This window comes from Mauremys mutica, chromosome 5 (genome assembly GCF_020497125.1).
Source record: "Mauremys mutica isolate MM-2020 ecotype Southern chromosome 5, ASM2049712v1, whole genome shotgun sequence".
Lineage (NCBI taxonomy): Eukaryota > Metazoa > Chordata > Testudines > Geoemydidae > Mauremys > Mauremys mutica.
The window spans coordinates 69,805,440-69,819,362 of record NC_059076.1 but is presented as its reverse complement, the minus strand read 5'-3'; the positions used below and the strand labels follow the sequence as shown (position 1 = coordinate 69,819,362).

Below are 13,923 nucleotides of genomic sequence, written 5' to 3'. Positions count from 1 at the left end.
GCTGGAATGATTTAAAAGCACAGAATAACTGTACGGAAAAGTAGATTGTCGCGGGGCACTAGGTGGAGGGCCCTGAAACACAGAGACAACGAACGACACCCCAACGCCCCCGTTCCCCTGTAACCTGCCTGCAGCCCCACAGCGCCTCCTAGAAACAGGCCCCGGGTGGGTTCCCCGCTCGCTCCCGGGCACGGGCGAGGCACCGGGGTTCCTGCGGCGGGCGCGGACGTGTTGGGCTCCGCTGTCTGCGCACGTGGCTCCGCACACCCTGGTTGCCCGCAGGGAGCAGCCCCCTGGCCCGGCCGCCCCCTCGCTCCGTGTCTGGCGGCGACGACGAGCGCCACGGCCTGTGTGCTGGTGTCTCGAACAGACCCCGCTGAGCTGGGGCCCGGCAGCGCCACAGGCGACACCCTCCCCCGCACTCACCATGGCGAGTCCCACGCGGCCGGCGGGCGGGCGAGCGGCACGTGCCGGGGGGGGAGGGGCACCGCGGCAAAAACCGGAACCGGGTGTCCGGTCCGCGGGGAAAAGAGCCCGGCTCAGTGCCCCGCTCCCGAGCGTCCCGTTCCGCCTGCGCTCGGCGATTCCGTCTCTGGCCCGGCGCCGTGTCCCTCGCGGGGGCTGCGGCTTGGGCTCCTGGCCGTTCCGGGTGCGCGTCTCCCCAGCGGGTGGTGGGCCGGGCCCGCCTGCTGACCGCCAGCCGCGGGCCACCCCAAAAAGCCAACTACAGCCACGTGCGCGGGTGTGGGCCAGCTCCCGCCCCCAGAGCAGCAGTTGCCCTAGAAACATCTCAACGCGAAACCAAGTCTTACGAAGGACGGTGTAGGAAACTAGTTGCACGTGACTGATCCCCCAACCGGAGCAGCAGTTGACACTATAGTCATAATGATAGAAAGCGGGTGTGTCCTTAACACTAGCAAACAGGCCTAGGAAGTCAGCAGTTCTCGGTGCTTTACTCCTGAGGTCAGTCTGCCCCCAAAAAATAAACATTCCGTGCACAATATTTTAAAATGCTGAAAAATTTTATTTGTCAAATAAATGTGGAGGCTCCAGCATGGCACTGGCTGCACAGAGGTGGGAGATCACTGTGCAGCTCCCCCCCCCCCCCCGACACAGCCTCAGCGATGAGGCTGCACCCAACCCTGACACAGCGCAAGGACCGGGCCTACCCCAGAAACACCCCAGGGCCCTGCCCTTCCGTGTCAGGTGCACCAGGTGTGGGCAGGCAGGCTCAGCAAAGCAGGATACAAATGTGGAGGGGATCCAGGTGTGGGTTGAGAGGGAGGGGAGTTTGTAGAGCTTGACAGATGGGGAAGAAATCAGGGGGGTGGGTCTGACCCAGTCCCAGATGCCGTGCAGGAGAAGAGTAAGTACAGTCCTCCCCAGCCCAGCAGGGATGAGCAGCTGAGCCCAGCACAGGGTAGGCAGTCACCAACCAGCTTTTCCCCAGTCCTGCCCTCTGCCCCACAATGATTTACCTCTCTGCTGTCTGCCCTAGGCACAGAAAACGTACTGCTGGGGAGGGACACATGACTGCTAAGTACTACCAGGGGTGCTGGAACAATTTTTATAGTTGAGGTGCTTAGAGCCATTGAATCATAAACTACTATGGGTGATGGAAACTACTTCAAGCCAGGGGTGCAGAACCACCCCCAACACCCTTTGTTCCAGCATCTATGAGTACTACTATAAAATTCCTTAGATATGTCAGAAGAGCGTCCTGATAGGTTAGCTTGGCAACTGCATCCTGGTAGATTACTTTGGCAACATTATGTCAGGACACCATTTATTTTATTCTGTCACAGCGGTAACTTTTATCTCATGAAGATACTATAGCTTCAATATTTGTATGACATCTGCTTACACAGCTTCTTTTAAGGAAATTATAGTAAAATATCTTGAGCTAGTTCAGAGTCTGATATAGTGTGAAAATATACAGAGCATTTTCCATAGAATATATGTCCTAAAGAAGCTATTCTTTCGATTACTAAAAGTCTTTAAAAAAAGATTCTTGGGCCAGCTGGGGTAAACTAGGAAGCTACCATTTAAGTCAATGGAGCTATGCTGGTTTATTACATTAGCTGGGGATTTGGCCCCCTTGTCTCCTGTGGTGAACATCTATCATCTACCTATATGCTCTACTCTGCCATTCTTTTCCTATTTTGTGCTGTTGTTTTTTTCCCCTTTACTCCCATAAACTGCTACCTTCCAAGACCAACTCAGGACATCTGAATACCTGGTCCTGCAACCCTTATGAGAAAAGTCCTTAATCACATGAGTAGCCCAACTGAAATCAGTGGAACTACTTGGGCATGAGGACTACTCCTACTTTTTTGCATCAGAGCTGAAAGGTAGGGCCCATCGCACCTACAACAGTATGTGGATTTAAAATAATACAGAATATGAGGTAGTATGTGACTTCAATATGTAATGACTATACTGAGGAATGTAGTCTCTTTATTTGCACTTATTTACCATTTATGATACATGAGAAAGAATGAGGTTGTATTGGAAAGATGATTCCACGATTTTTTTATATATATCCTAAATTATTAGGATTTGACTGGATATAAGAATTTTTACTGGAAATTCTTGTTTTCACCTGTGTGGCAATGAGGATCAAACACCAAACAAGGCTAATAATATAATTTAGCCAATATGACAATTATATTAGAAATAAAATAGAAAAAGTATCTGGTTACAAGTAACTTCTCCCAAGTCTGCAAAGTCTGTTTTTTCTGTCTGAAACAAAAGAAATGTATGAAGATGTAGGAGAAAGATAAAAGCGTATTATCATAATATTTTGTGTTAGGTTTTTTTTAAAAGAAAACAGAATAAGTGTGGAAAGGACTAATTTTCCTCATTATACACATTGTTTCCAGAAAATGCAGAAAAGCATTGCGTCACCTTTGGACTTCAGCTTGACAAGATGCATTTATTTCAATGACAACTACATGTGGTTATTCTGAAGAAAGGCAGAAATGAATGTATTAATAACTTGTTTCTTGTGAAACAAATTTTGCATTCATATTAATACAAATAATATTCTGAACATTTAGTTCTTACTATGTTAATTTTTCAAATTATTATTTTTAACGTATTGAGGAATTAAGTCTTCTCTCAATGAACATTTAATGCCCAGCTACATGGGGCCATTTACAATATGGATAAGCAGTTTAGGAAATCCAGATACCACAGAATTGTCTCCCAACATAGTTAAACACAATACCATTTTGTAGCGTACACTGTTCCTAACCAGGCCTGATTCTCAACTCTGCCACATTACCTTATGCTAGCATATCTCCTTTGACTTAAATGGATTTTTATTAGTATTACACCAATGTAGCTGAGTTGAAAATCAGGCCCAGCTGCATTTTAACTCTGTTCCAAATTGTGCTACAACCTTGGACAGAACTGGCTACAGCAACAGTTTTCAAACAGTGGGTCGGGACCCCAAAGTGGTGTGAACCCATTTTAACGGGGTCACCAGGGCTGGCTTAGATTTGCTGGGCCCAAAGCCAAAGCCTGAATCCCACCACCTGGGGCCAAAGCCGAAGCCTGAGCCCCAGTGTCTAGGGTCGAAGCTGAATCCCGAGGGCTTCAGCCCTAGGTGTTGGGGCTTAGGCTATAGGCCCCCTGCCTGGGGCTGAAGCCTTTGGGCTTTGGCCCCCCAGCTCAGGGCAGTGTGGCTCAGCTTTGGCCTCCCCCTCCTCCCCCCAGGCGATGGGGTTCGGGCGGGCTCAGGCTTTCGTCCCTCTTCCTAGGGTCGCGTAGTAATTTTTGTTGTCAGAAGGGGGTTGCAGTGCAATGAAGTTTGAGAACCTCTGGGCTGTAGCATTTCAAGGACAATTGTGACCTAGGGATCCTTGGTGCCAGTTGGCAGAGGGGGTAATAGGGTTTTACAGGGATCCCCTGGGTTGGATATCTGCATGGTAGTTCACCTAAGGATGGGATGTGAGGTCTCTACCAAGAGCCAGTAGTCTACTGGTCATCATAATCATTGTAAAATGTATGTAAGGGTAATATTTAAGGAATTAGGTATCTATACTAAAAATAATGTGCTTAAGGTCTTGGAGTTAAGGTAGGTCACCAGAAAGGTACATACTTTTGAAGAAGTTTCTCTCAGGTAGGAAGTAACTGACACCTGGCCAGGGCCGGCTCCAGACCCCAGCGCCAAGCACGCACTTGGGGGGGCGTCCCGCGGGAGGGCAGCAGGCAGCTCCGGTAGACCTCCCGCAGGCATGCCTGCGGAGGGTCCGCTGGTCCCGCGGCTCTGGTGGACCTCCCGCAGACATGCCTGAGGAGGGTGCTCTGGTCCCCTGGCTTCGGTGGACCTCCCGCAGACGTGCCTGCAGGAGGCCTACCGGAGCCACGGGACCAGCAGACCCTCTGCAGGCACGTCTGCAGGAGGTCCACCGGAGCCGCGGGACCGGCGACCGCCAGAGCGCCCCCCCGTGGCGTGCCGCCCTGCTTGGGTGGCGCAAATCCTAGAGCCGCCCCTGCACCTGGCTGACCACCTCTATATGATATGCTTCCCACTTTATGCCTATTTGCACTGAGCCAGGTGTGAATTGACAGATTATGAAATCTACAAAAGAGGAAATCTGTAGGAAGAAACAAATGGCAGTGGGGAAGGCTCCTGTTTAAGAATCAGGACAAAGGATTTGTCTGATATATCTTGGAATGCAAAGAGACACACTGAATCCTACACCTAGGAGTCAAATTGACAGCATGCATATCTCATGAAAGAAGAATCTTAGAATATCAGGGTTGGAAGGGACCTCAAGAGGTCTGCTAGTCTAACCCCCTGCTCAAAGCAGAACCAAACCCCAACTAAATCATCCCAGCCAGGGCTTTGTCAAGCCTGACCTTAAAAACCTCTAAGGAAGGAGATTTCACCACCTCCCTAGGTAACCCATTCCAGTGCTTCACCACCCTACTAGTGAAAAAGTTTTTCCTAATATCCAACCTAAACCTCCCCCACTGCAACTTGAGACCATTACTCCTTGTTCTGTCATCTGGTACCACTGAGAACAGTCTAGATCCATCCTCTTTAGAACTTCCTTTCAGGTAGTTGAAAGCAGCTATCAAATCCCCCCTCATTCTTCTCTTCTGCAGACTAAATAATCCCAGTTTGTGCTCCAGCCCCCTAATCATTTTTGTTGCCCTCCGCGGGACTTTTTCCAATTTTTCCACATCCTTCTTGTAGTGTGGGGCCCAAAACTGGACACAGTACTCCAGATGAGGCCTCACCAATGTTGAATAGAGGGGAATGATCACGTCCTCGATCTGCTGGCAATGCCCCTACTTATACAGCCCAAAATGCCGTTAGCCTTCTTGGCAACAAGGGCACACTGTTGACTCATATCCAGCTTCTCGTCCACTGTAACCCCTAGGTCCTTTTCTGCAGAACTGCTGTCTAGCCATTCGGTCCCTAGTCTGTAGCAGTGCATGGGATTCTTCCGTCCTAAGTACAGGACTCTGCACTTGTCCTTGTTGAACCTCATCAGATTTCTTTTGGCCCAATCCTCTAATTTGTCTAGGTCCCTCTCCTCCACTCTCCTACCACTCCTCCCAGTTTAGTGTAATCTGCAAACTTGCTGAAGGTGCAGTCCACACCATCCTCCAGATCATTAATTAAGATATTGAACAAAACTGGAAGGGTCACAGCTCACCTGGCTGTAAAGCACTACAAGGATTTCAGGTGAGGATTAGATATGAGAGTATCCTGTTAATTAAGTCTAGGCTCTAGAATGGAGTGTTTATTATTTTATTTTATATGTAACCATTTGTTTCCAATACTTCTACTTGTTACTAGTTGAATCTCTATACTTTGTTTAAAAAACTTGATTTCCCTATAAGCAAATCTAAGTGCTGTGAGTTAAGTGTAGCAGTGATCTGAGGTGGAACTGGTAAGTGGGGGTATACTGTTTCTTTGGAAGCAGTGAATTGGTGGATTCAGTGAGTATCCTGTGGACCAGAAGCTGGTCCAGAGAGATGCTCTGAGGACTGGACTGTGCCTGTTGTTAACCAACAGAGTGACAGCAGGATCTGTGAAGTACAGCGGGAGGTGCTTGTGCTGCTGGTGGGGTTGGGGAGCTGACTCACAGTTGGCCACAGACAAGGACTCACATTAAGGGAAGGTGGTAGTGAGGTGTTTCACAACCCTGGATACCCCAAGGAAGCATCACAACAGTTATACAGCTGGATGCCACCCATGCTGTAAAATAGTACTATGCTTTAACCATTTGAAGAGACAATTGTAACCCAATATATCATTTGTACAGTGTGGATGGACCCATAGGGAACATAAGCCTCTCTGTCAGGATGGGAAGAAAAAAAAGAGACTGGATAACTATGAAGAAAGAAGGCAAATTTCTATCCACATCCACTATGCAAGAGAAACTCACACTCCTTCCTTCCTATTTTCCGTGTTCTTCCACCAACCGTACTTTGCATAATAAAGGCAGACCAGTGAACCCCTCAGCCACTGAATCATTTAGCAGGCTTTTGGAATTTCCTTAGTCATAAGAGACCTCTCTTGCCTTTCAGCACTTTACCCATCCCACATATTGCTTGTAGAAAAGCTCCTTTTCACAAGAAATGTACATCATTGTCATGCATCAGAGATTAAAACCTAACACAACATCATTTCTGCTCTTTCGGGAGAAGACTGCTACAGTGATGGGATGTGTAGCCTCTTAGGCTGTTCTAAAACTAACTAAACAGAGATTTTTGCAGTAAATACTGGAGGAAGTATGGTCTTGTGATTAAGGCTGAGGAAAATTTGAACAGAATGGAAATAGAACTAAAATGAGTCAGGGTACCATTATGTTATCACTTTTTCTCCATCTATATTTTTAGGATAATTTAAACAGAGTTGCTTATTCCCTTGTTTTAATAACATGCAACTTAGGTCACACTGATGTTAGACGAAGATAGTTAATGATCCACCTAGGTCCCAATGCCTTGTATGCCCAAAACTGTCATTGATCATTCTCAGTTGGAGTTTAGATCTGCAAGGAATGCCAAAGGGCTCCCTGAGGTGAAATTGCAGAGATTCCCTTCTTGAACTCAGAACACTTGTAAAAGTTGCAGTACAGCGTAATAGGGAAGGGATTTTTTTTAACTAAATCACCAAAAGCTTTGTCACTGAAGTAGCAGAATAATCTCCTAGTAGTTTGAAATGTTCCCTAAAGGCTATTCAAGTGCTATCATGTACTGAGGATCAAAAAAGTGAGTTAATTATCTCGTCAGCTACTGAACTAAAATAGAAAATTGTGACCAGCACATATCTTACAGGTGCTAAGAGAAAGATACTAGTTTCACAGATGGATTAAAAAGTATATTGTAACTGAGGTGTTAGGGCAGTGGTTCTCAGCCTGCACTCAGCACAAAGCTGCAGCCCATGTGACATTCTCCGGGCCACACAGGTAGTATTGGACGTGGCCTACAATGGTAAATATGCTGAGAACTATTGTGAGGGTAATATCAAATACAATAACTTTGTGATAGTTTCTTCGTTTGTAGTGCAAATAATCTTGGTAAATACGAAAACTTCCATCTTGAACAGTTGTTCATGCTGGTTGTAGGGTGTGTTTTGTTTGTTTTCAAACTCCACTATCTAACTGATATTCAGTTCTGAGCCATACACAAAATTTGTAGAGAATTCTAGCATAGTTGCTTGCTCCTTTGTGGTCTAGAGGCCTGGGCCCAGCCAACCTTGATTACTGAAGAGGCACAACTAAAGAGAGCAGCTGGTCCCCTACAAAGGAAGAGCAAGTTGCATTCAGGGAACTTAGCAGATGAGACAGGGAAGACTCTAAAACCAGGGGGAGTTGTTAGGAAGGGCTGGGAGTAGCCTAAGCGAAGGCAGGAAGGGACTTAAGGCACCACGGGAGCTTGGGCCTGTGCCCAGCCTAAGGCTGAGGGGAAGGTCTTTGTGTCAAGTTTTAGTTTAAGTGACCCAGACCCAAAGGAGGGCTGTTGTTGCACTTGTAAAATCCTCATTTGGAGCTAATTTGAGGAAAGGGGAAAGTCAGGTGAAGGACTGTTCACAGGGCTGCCTGAGGCCACAAAAGGGTGCCTGAGACAAGGCCACATGTTGACAGAAGCAAATTTTATTTTTATGATGTCCTGCTTTTATTCAAGGTTCAAATGTCACCTGAGACCCTTATCAAGTTAAGTTTTACTTGCAATTTTTATAGCTATTGGAATATTTGTGTAACACACTTTAAATTTAACATACTATGTAATCATTCCGAAGTGCACTGGCAGAAATGAAATAAACACTCCAAGTAGCGTCAGTCACATCTGGTACGTGTCAAAATTTGTCCAGTGTGGGTTGATAGACTAGCCCAGCATTAGAGAGCTAAGACATCATGTACTATATAAGCAATAATTACAAATTATAATGGGTAAGATCATTTGGATTTAATAGTAATGCAATGTAAAAACAATGTCATTAATTATATGACTGCATGCCAGCTGAACTGAATCTAAAATTGCTATTATTTTGTGATTCAGAAAAAAGTACATCTGTTCTACTCGATGTGAGAGAAAGATAGACTTGGGAGATAAATATGAGTTTAGGTTGTTTCTTTTACTGTTTGAGCTGAATTTAATTTAAAAAAAAATCTTGCTAGAGCCCTGATTTTTTCCCCATTGCCTACCGCTTTATTCAGTTATTTACACCTGTGCGATGTGGGTGTAAAATACTACCAGAGCAAAATTGTTGCATTTCATATGCACTGCGCACTTGCTGTACTTAGGTATTAATGACTGCAAATACATCTAGATAGAAGTAGGCCCACAGATTTATGTTCATATCTGTCACTATCATTAACATGAAATACTAAGCACTTATACACTATGGTGATGAGTGACATATAAATGTCTAGTTAGAAAGAATGTGGAAGAGCTACTAGTTATTGAGGAGAGGGAAACTATATTTTACTGCTGAAACTAGCTGATCAAACCATTCTACATATCTGCTGAACGGAGTGAAGAGACCTTTTTTTCCAAGTGTAACCTTGTCAAGTTCTATATCCTGTATCATTTTGTAATTGTTTCACATCTTGTTTTCATATCTAAGGACCATTTATTGACTGAAAATGTATGAGTCACTTTAGAATATTTCCTGTTCCTTTAGAAGATCAAGTATGGGATAAAAATCCACTTTGCAGCATGTAGCTTTCAAAACCTGACATTTCTTACTAAGATATCACCTTCAATAGACATAAATTCATAATTTCCTTATCTCAAGGGCACTTGCCAAAGACATTCAGGATAGGAGCATTGATAGTACATTACAATATTTTCTCTCTTTGAATAGATTAGTGGGCTCTCAAACCTAGCAATGGTTCAATATGTTGCCTGATTACCATACTTTCTAATCCACATAAGATCATGGCCCTGAGTATTACTGGATAAGATGTCACAGCTGGACATTTGCCATTCTTAAGGTTACTGAGAGCAAGTGGAAGCGTCTTAATTTGTAATATGATTATGTGTAACCTCACAACATCTCCATGTATCAGAAATCTATAAGGCTGAAAGGTCAGGTTTCTTTTAACTGTATCAATTCAGTTATTTATTCATTTGCGTTGTAGTAGTTGCTAAAAGCTCCAATCCAAGTCCCTACTCAAGGGTTTTTAAATGAACATGGGTTTTAATTTCCCTCTCTGTACAGTTGGCAATGACATCCCTTTCCTCACAAAATTGCATGGGAGAAGGAAGTTATTCAAAAATCTCCATTCATTAAAGTGTTTTGAGCTGGGTACAATTTTTGAACAAATATTTTATTCTTAAAAAAACTGCAGTTTAGTGTCAAATTCAGAGAGTAATTTCAGCCCCCCAAAATTAAAAAAAAAAGTTAAAATGTTTTGTGTTGACTCTTTAGAAATAAAATATTTAAATTTTTCCTTTCAAAATGATGTTTGGTTTTGAAATTTGCCTAAATTAATTTTTTAAGTTAAAATATGTAAAAGCAAAATATTTCATTTTGGATTAAACAGAACATCTCTGTCAATGTAAAACAACTTTCTTTTTTGTTTTTTTATTTTCCTGAGAAAACTGAAAAGTTTTCATTTTGGATTGACTCAGGGAACTGAAACATCTGTTATGTGAACAGCTGAACAAGGGTTTCCAAGGCATTGCTTTCCCAAGGAGGAAGATTTGAGATGCCAAACAGACAGAGGGCATTTATCCAAATGGATTTTTTTTTTTACAGGAAAATCCTCTGGTTTTCAGGAAACAATGTCACGTAGTATGGCTGATCCCCAGTTATTCCATCCTCCAAAACACAGTGGCAGCCAACATTTGACTTGGCTAGACTGAGAGGCCATCTCAGTTTGTTGGAGTGGTGGGGGAAGGGTGATGTTTAGGCTTTTCTCTGCCCACACTCTCTTCTGTGCTTGTTGTCATTTGGTTACTTTCTTTTGGTTTCCTGTGCACCATACATTGGAAGGGATCAGTAGCTGTTAAAATGGCTTTTCCCCTTCCTTTCTGCACAAATCCAAGGATGATTCTTCTCTCACATCACTTTTATAGCACCGTAACACTAATAACTTAATGCAGTTACTCGCGATTTACCCAAGTGTGGGAGGTGAATCAGGCCCAGGATATATACAGTATAGGCGCTGATCCTGCAAAGATGAAGTTAATGGGACTGTATGCAGTGTGTAAAGTTAAGTATGTGAGTTGGGCTACCTTTCTCTTCATTGCTTGAACTACCATTTAACTGACAGTGGAAGAAAAGGATGTGGCAGGAATATACGATTTTTCTCCAATACTGTTGGAACAGATAGGTTGTGAAGCACTTTATGGAATCTATCAAGAACCCTTAGAACTTCTGGGAAGCTACCTGAACCCTGAGGATGTTTCAAACCAAGTCAGACTATCACCTAAGAGAATCACTGAGTATACAGCAGGCATATTTGAGAAAGAAAGATGAAATGCCCCAGGAATTGATCATCATGAAACTGATGAGGTTGAGTCGCCTGGACCATGAGCAAAGTTAAGATGCTGAGGACGACAATCCATGGAGAAGAAAACCTGCAGGCAACAATGGGAACAACTGCTGGAATTGTGTTAGGCCTAGTTCTTTAAAACACATACAGCCATTCTGCTGTTTTTATTAATGTTTCAAAAAGGAATACCAATAAGAACCTAATTGAACAGGAGGGAAATGATTGGGTTATTGTGTGAGAGTGATAACTCTGATGTAAATACTGTAGAACTGATGACCACTTCCCATTTATGTTGTCTTTAAAAAATGATAAATGCACTACACAGCCATCTCTATACTTCAACCACTCTCTTTACCTCTACCAAATTCCCCTCTCCCAGTTACTCCACTACTCTTAGCCCATATTCATTCATTCATTTAGTCTTCTCAAGTTAGGACTCAGGATTCAATCTCTATTGCTTTGCAATTTAGACACAGTACCACTTGACTCATGCTTTGGAAGTCTGCCAAAAGTATCCCACAGGCCACCTTTTAGTCCTCTGAACAGTCAAGTTTTCCTGTACTGCACCATGAACAAGGGCTAGAGCACCCACATTGTGAGAGGGCACAGGAAGTCTGGGATATGAGTGCTTGGACTTGGGCCTGCATAATGAAGTATAGATGCTGGAGCCCCAGGTTGGGACCCTGGGTTCAACAATTCATAATCTGGGGTAGATGATCAAGCCTAAAGTTAACAAATCCAGGCTCTAGGATTTGTGCCACCCCAAGCACGGCGGCACGCTGCGGGGGGTGCTCTGGCGGTCGCCGGTCCCACGGCTCTAATGGACCTCCCACAGGCACGCCTGCGGATGCTCCACCGGAGCCGTGGGACCAGCGGACCCTCCGCAGGCACGTCTGTGGGAGGTCCACCGGAGCCGCCTGCCGCCCTCCCGCGGGACGCCGCCCCAAGCGCGCGCTTGGCGCGCTGGAGTCTGGAGCCGGCCCTGAGTTCTACTAACCCTGAACTTACACTGCAGTGTAGATGTGTCCTATGTGATCTAAGACAAGTCATCAGAATGTCTCTCCTTTCCCCAAGCTTGGGATGGTCCACTTGCAGGGATTCTGGGCCTGATTTTTTCCCCACTGCCTTACACTTTATATACTCATGTTGCACTCATTTTACACAGAGATACATTTTAGGTCCCGATCCTGCAAATATTCTCTCAAGTAATTAAATGGAACAATTCATGGGCATAATGTCAATAGAGCTTCTCACAGTTCTAAAGTTAAGCATGTACATGATTATTTGCATGATTAAGGCTCTAATTTGTAAACTAGCACACGAAGCAAAATTAATGGAGAATCAGACTATACTATATCAGACTACAGTGACTATAGTCAAACTGATAGCCTAATAAAATCTAAAATGTGGAATCCTACTTCGAAATAATTACACCTTTGTAGCATCCTAGTTTCCCTTCATTTCTAAACAAATAACCTAATGTACTACTTGAACTCTTTACTTTACACTACCGATCTCTTTCTTACTCTAGCTTTTTGGACCTCCATATCTTTCTTTCCTTTCCAGTTACACTACAGCCCTGATCAATTCTCTCTCACTAACAAAAGAAGTAGAAGACCATTTATTCTTCCGGTCAGAGGTTTTTGAGGCTATTGCAATTAGCCAGCATATCCAGTCACTCTAACAATACCATTAACTGTATACAATTAGGAAACTATCCCTTTACTTATTTAGATTATATTTTAAATGGCTATCATGTTCTAGCTGCTGATAAATATGTTTTAAAATATTTAAACATGATTTTAAAATATTAAAAAAATAGAATAGCAAAAAATCAATACCAGTGCATGCAAACTTACCCATTCAGCTCAAAACCATCTGCTTTCTTTCCCAAACCTGCTAAGCTATCCCCTCACAATAACGTAGTAACCTCCCACAGCAAACTGTCCAAATCCTTCTATTCGTCCCATCTGTTTGAGAAAACAGATGAGCCTTTCAGCATCTCTAAAGATTCCCCAATATTAGGCTGTTGGACTGAGGGGACCGAGAACCTTCTCACTAAAAAGGCCCTGTAACCAGACTATGGGATACTGATGTAACATTGTTGTCATGCTGCTTAATAAACTCAGGGAATCTCTAGCAGAAGAAACCTAGGAACTGATTCTCCTCTCACATACACTAGTTTTCCTTCCTTGTAACACCATTTCCTTTAATTGCACTATTCCTGGTTCACATCCATGCAAGTCAGAGGAGAATCAGGTCTATAGTTACTTGTATTGTGTCATTGTGCTAGACTTTGTACAAACACATAACAAAATGATGGGCCTTGCCCCAAAGAGCTTAAAGGTAATAATTTGTCTAAATGTATAATATAACATTTGTGTATGTTCATTATTTGTTTCACTCCTCAAGGGCTCTCTGTAAGGCAGAATGAAGGCAGCGGGTTGTGTAGGAGCAAAGGCAGGTCCAAGGATCTGCTCCCACTCTCTCCTCCCAAACCACTACCTTTGAGTTGCTTTGGGCTGTGCAGGGTCAACTGGGAAGCCACAGACAGTCTCCAGGGCGAGTATCTGTTTTCTCATTCTGCCTGTACATCTACCCAGCCCAGGCTGCAGATTTTTTTTCTAAGGCTGTTTGTAGTGGAGTGGCTGCCCCACTCTGATAGACAGGGGTTAAAAGCAGCCAAGCTAGGCTGATTGGGGAAGCAGCCACAACTGTGGCCAGCTCAGTTAGGGCTGCAGGCCTTAGTGAAGGCCTACAAAGGCGCTGGGGCTACAGAGGTGTAGCCTGGGAATAGGCAGAGGCAGCTGGTCCTAGCCCCTTGCCAGTGATGAGTGGCCATTACAGACTGCAGTATGCTCCAGAGAAAGGGGGCTGGATGATGACTGGAAGTAGCCACTGAGGCAAGGTGGGCATAGAGGGCTGAAGGTTCCCCTGGGAGGGGAGACCCAGA

At 44.3% G+C, this 13,923-nt stretch overlaps 1 protein-coding gene and 1 long non-coding RNA gene across 2 annotated transcripts in view; one reads left to right on the top strand and one right to left on the bottom strand.

Moving 5' to 3' along the window:
• TMA16 (translation machinery associated 16 homolog) overlaps positions 1 to 786 on the bottom strand; it is a 40,730-nt gene extending 39,944 nt beyond the window's left edge. The window contains exon 1 of the mRNA XM_045018078.1: positions 427 to 786. Within this exon, the coding sequence (XP_044874013.1) occupies positions 427 to 429 (3 nt within the window). The 5' untranslated portion in view covers positions 430 to 786. The remainder of the gene's footprint in view (positions 1 to 426) is intronic.
• A 522-nt stretch (positions 787 to 1,308) lies between these two features.
• On the top strand, positions 1,309 to 2,979 carry LOC123371016. The gene is made up of 3 exons (XR_006579687.1): positions 1,309 to 1,366; positions 2,214 to 2,351; positions 2,883 to 2,979. It is a non-coding gene; the product is annotated as an uncharacterized LOC123371016 (long non-coding RNA).
• Positions 2,980 to 13,923: the final 10,944 nt, after the last annotated feature.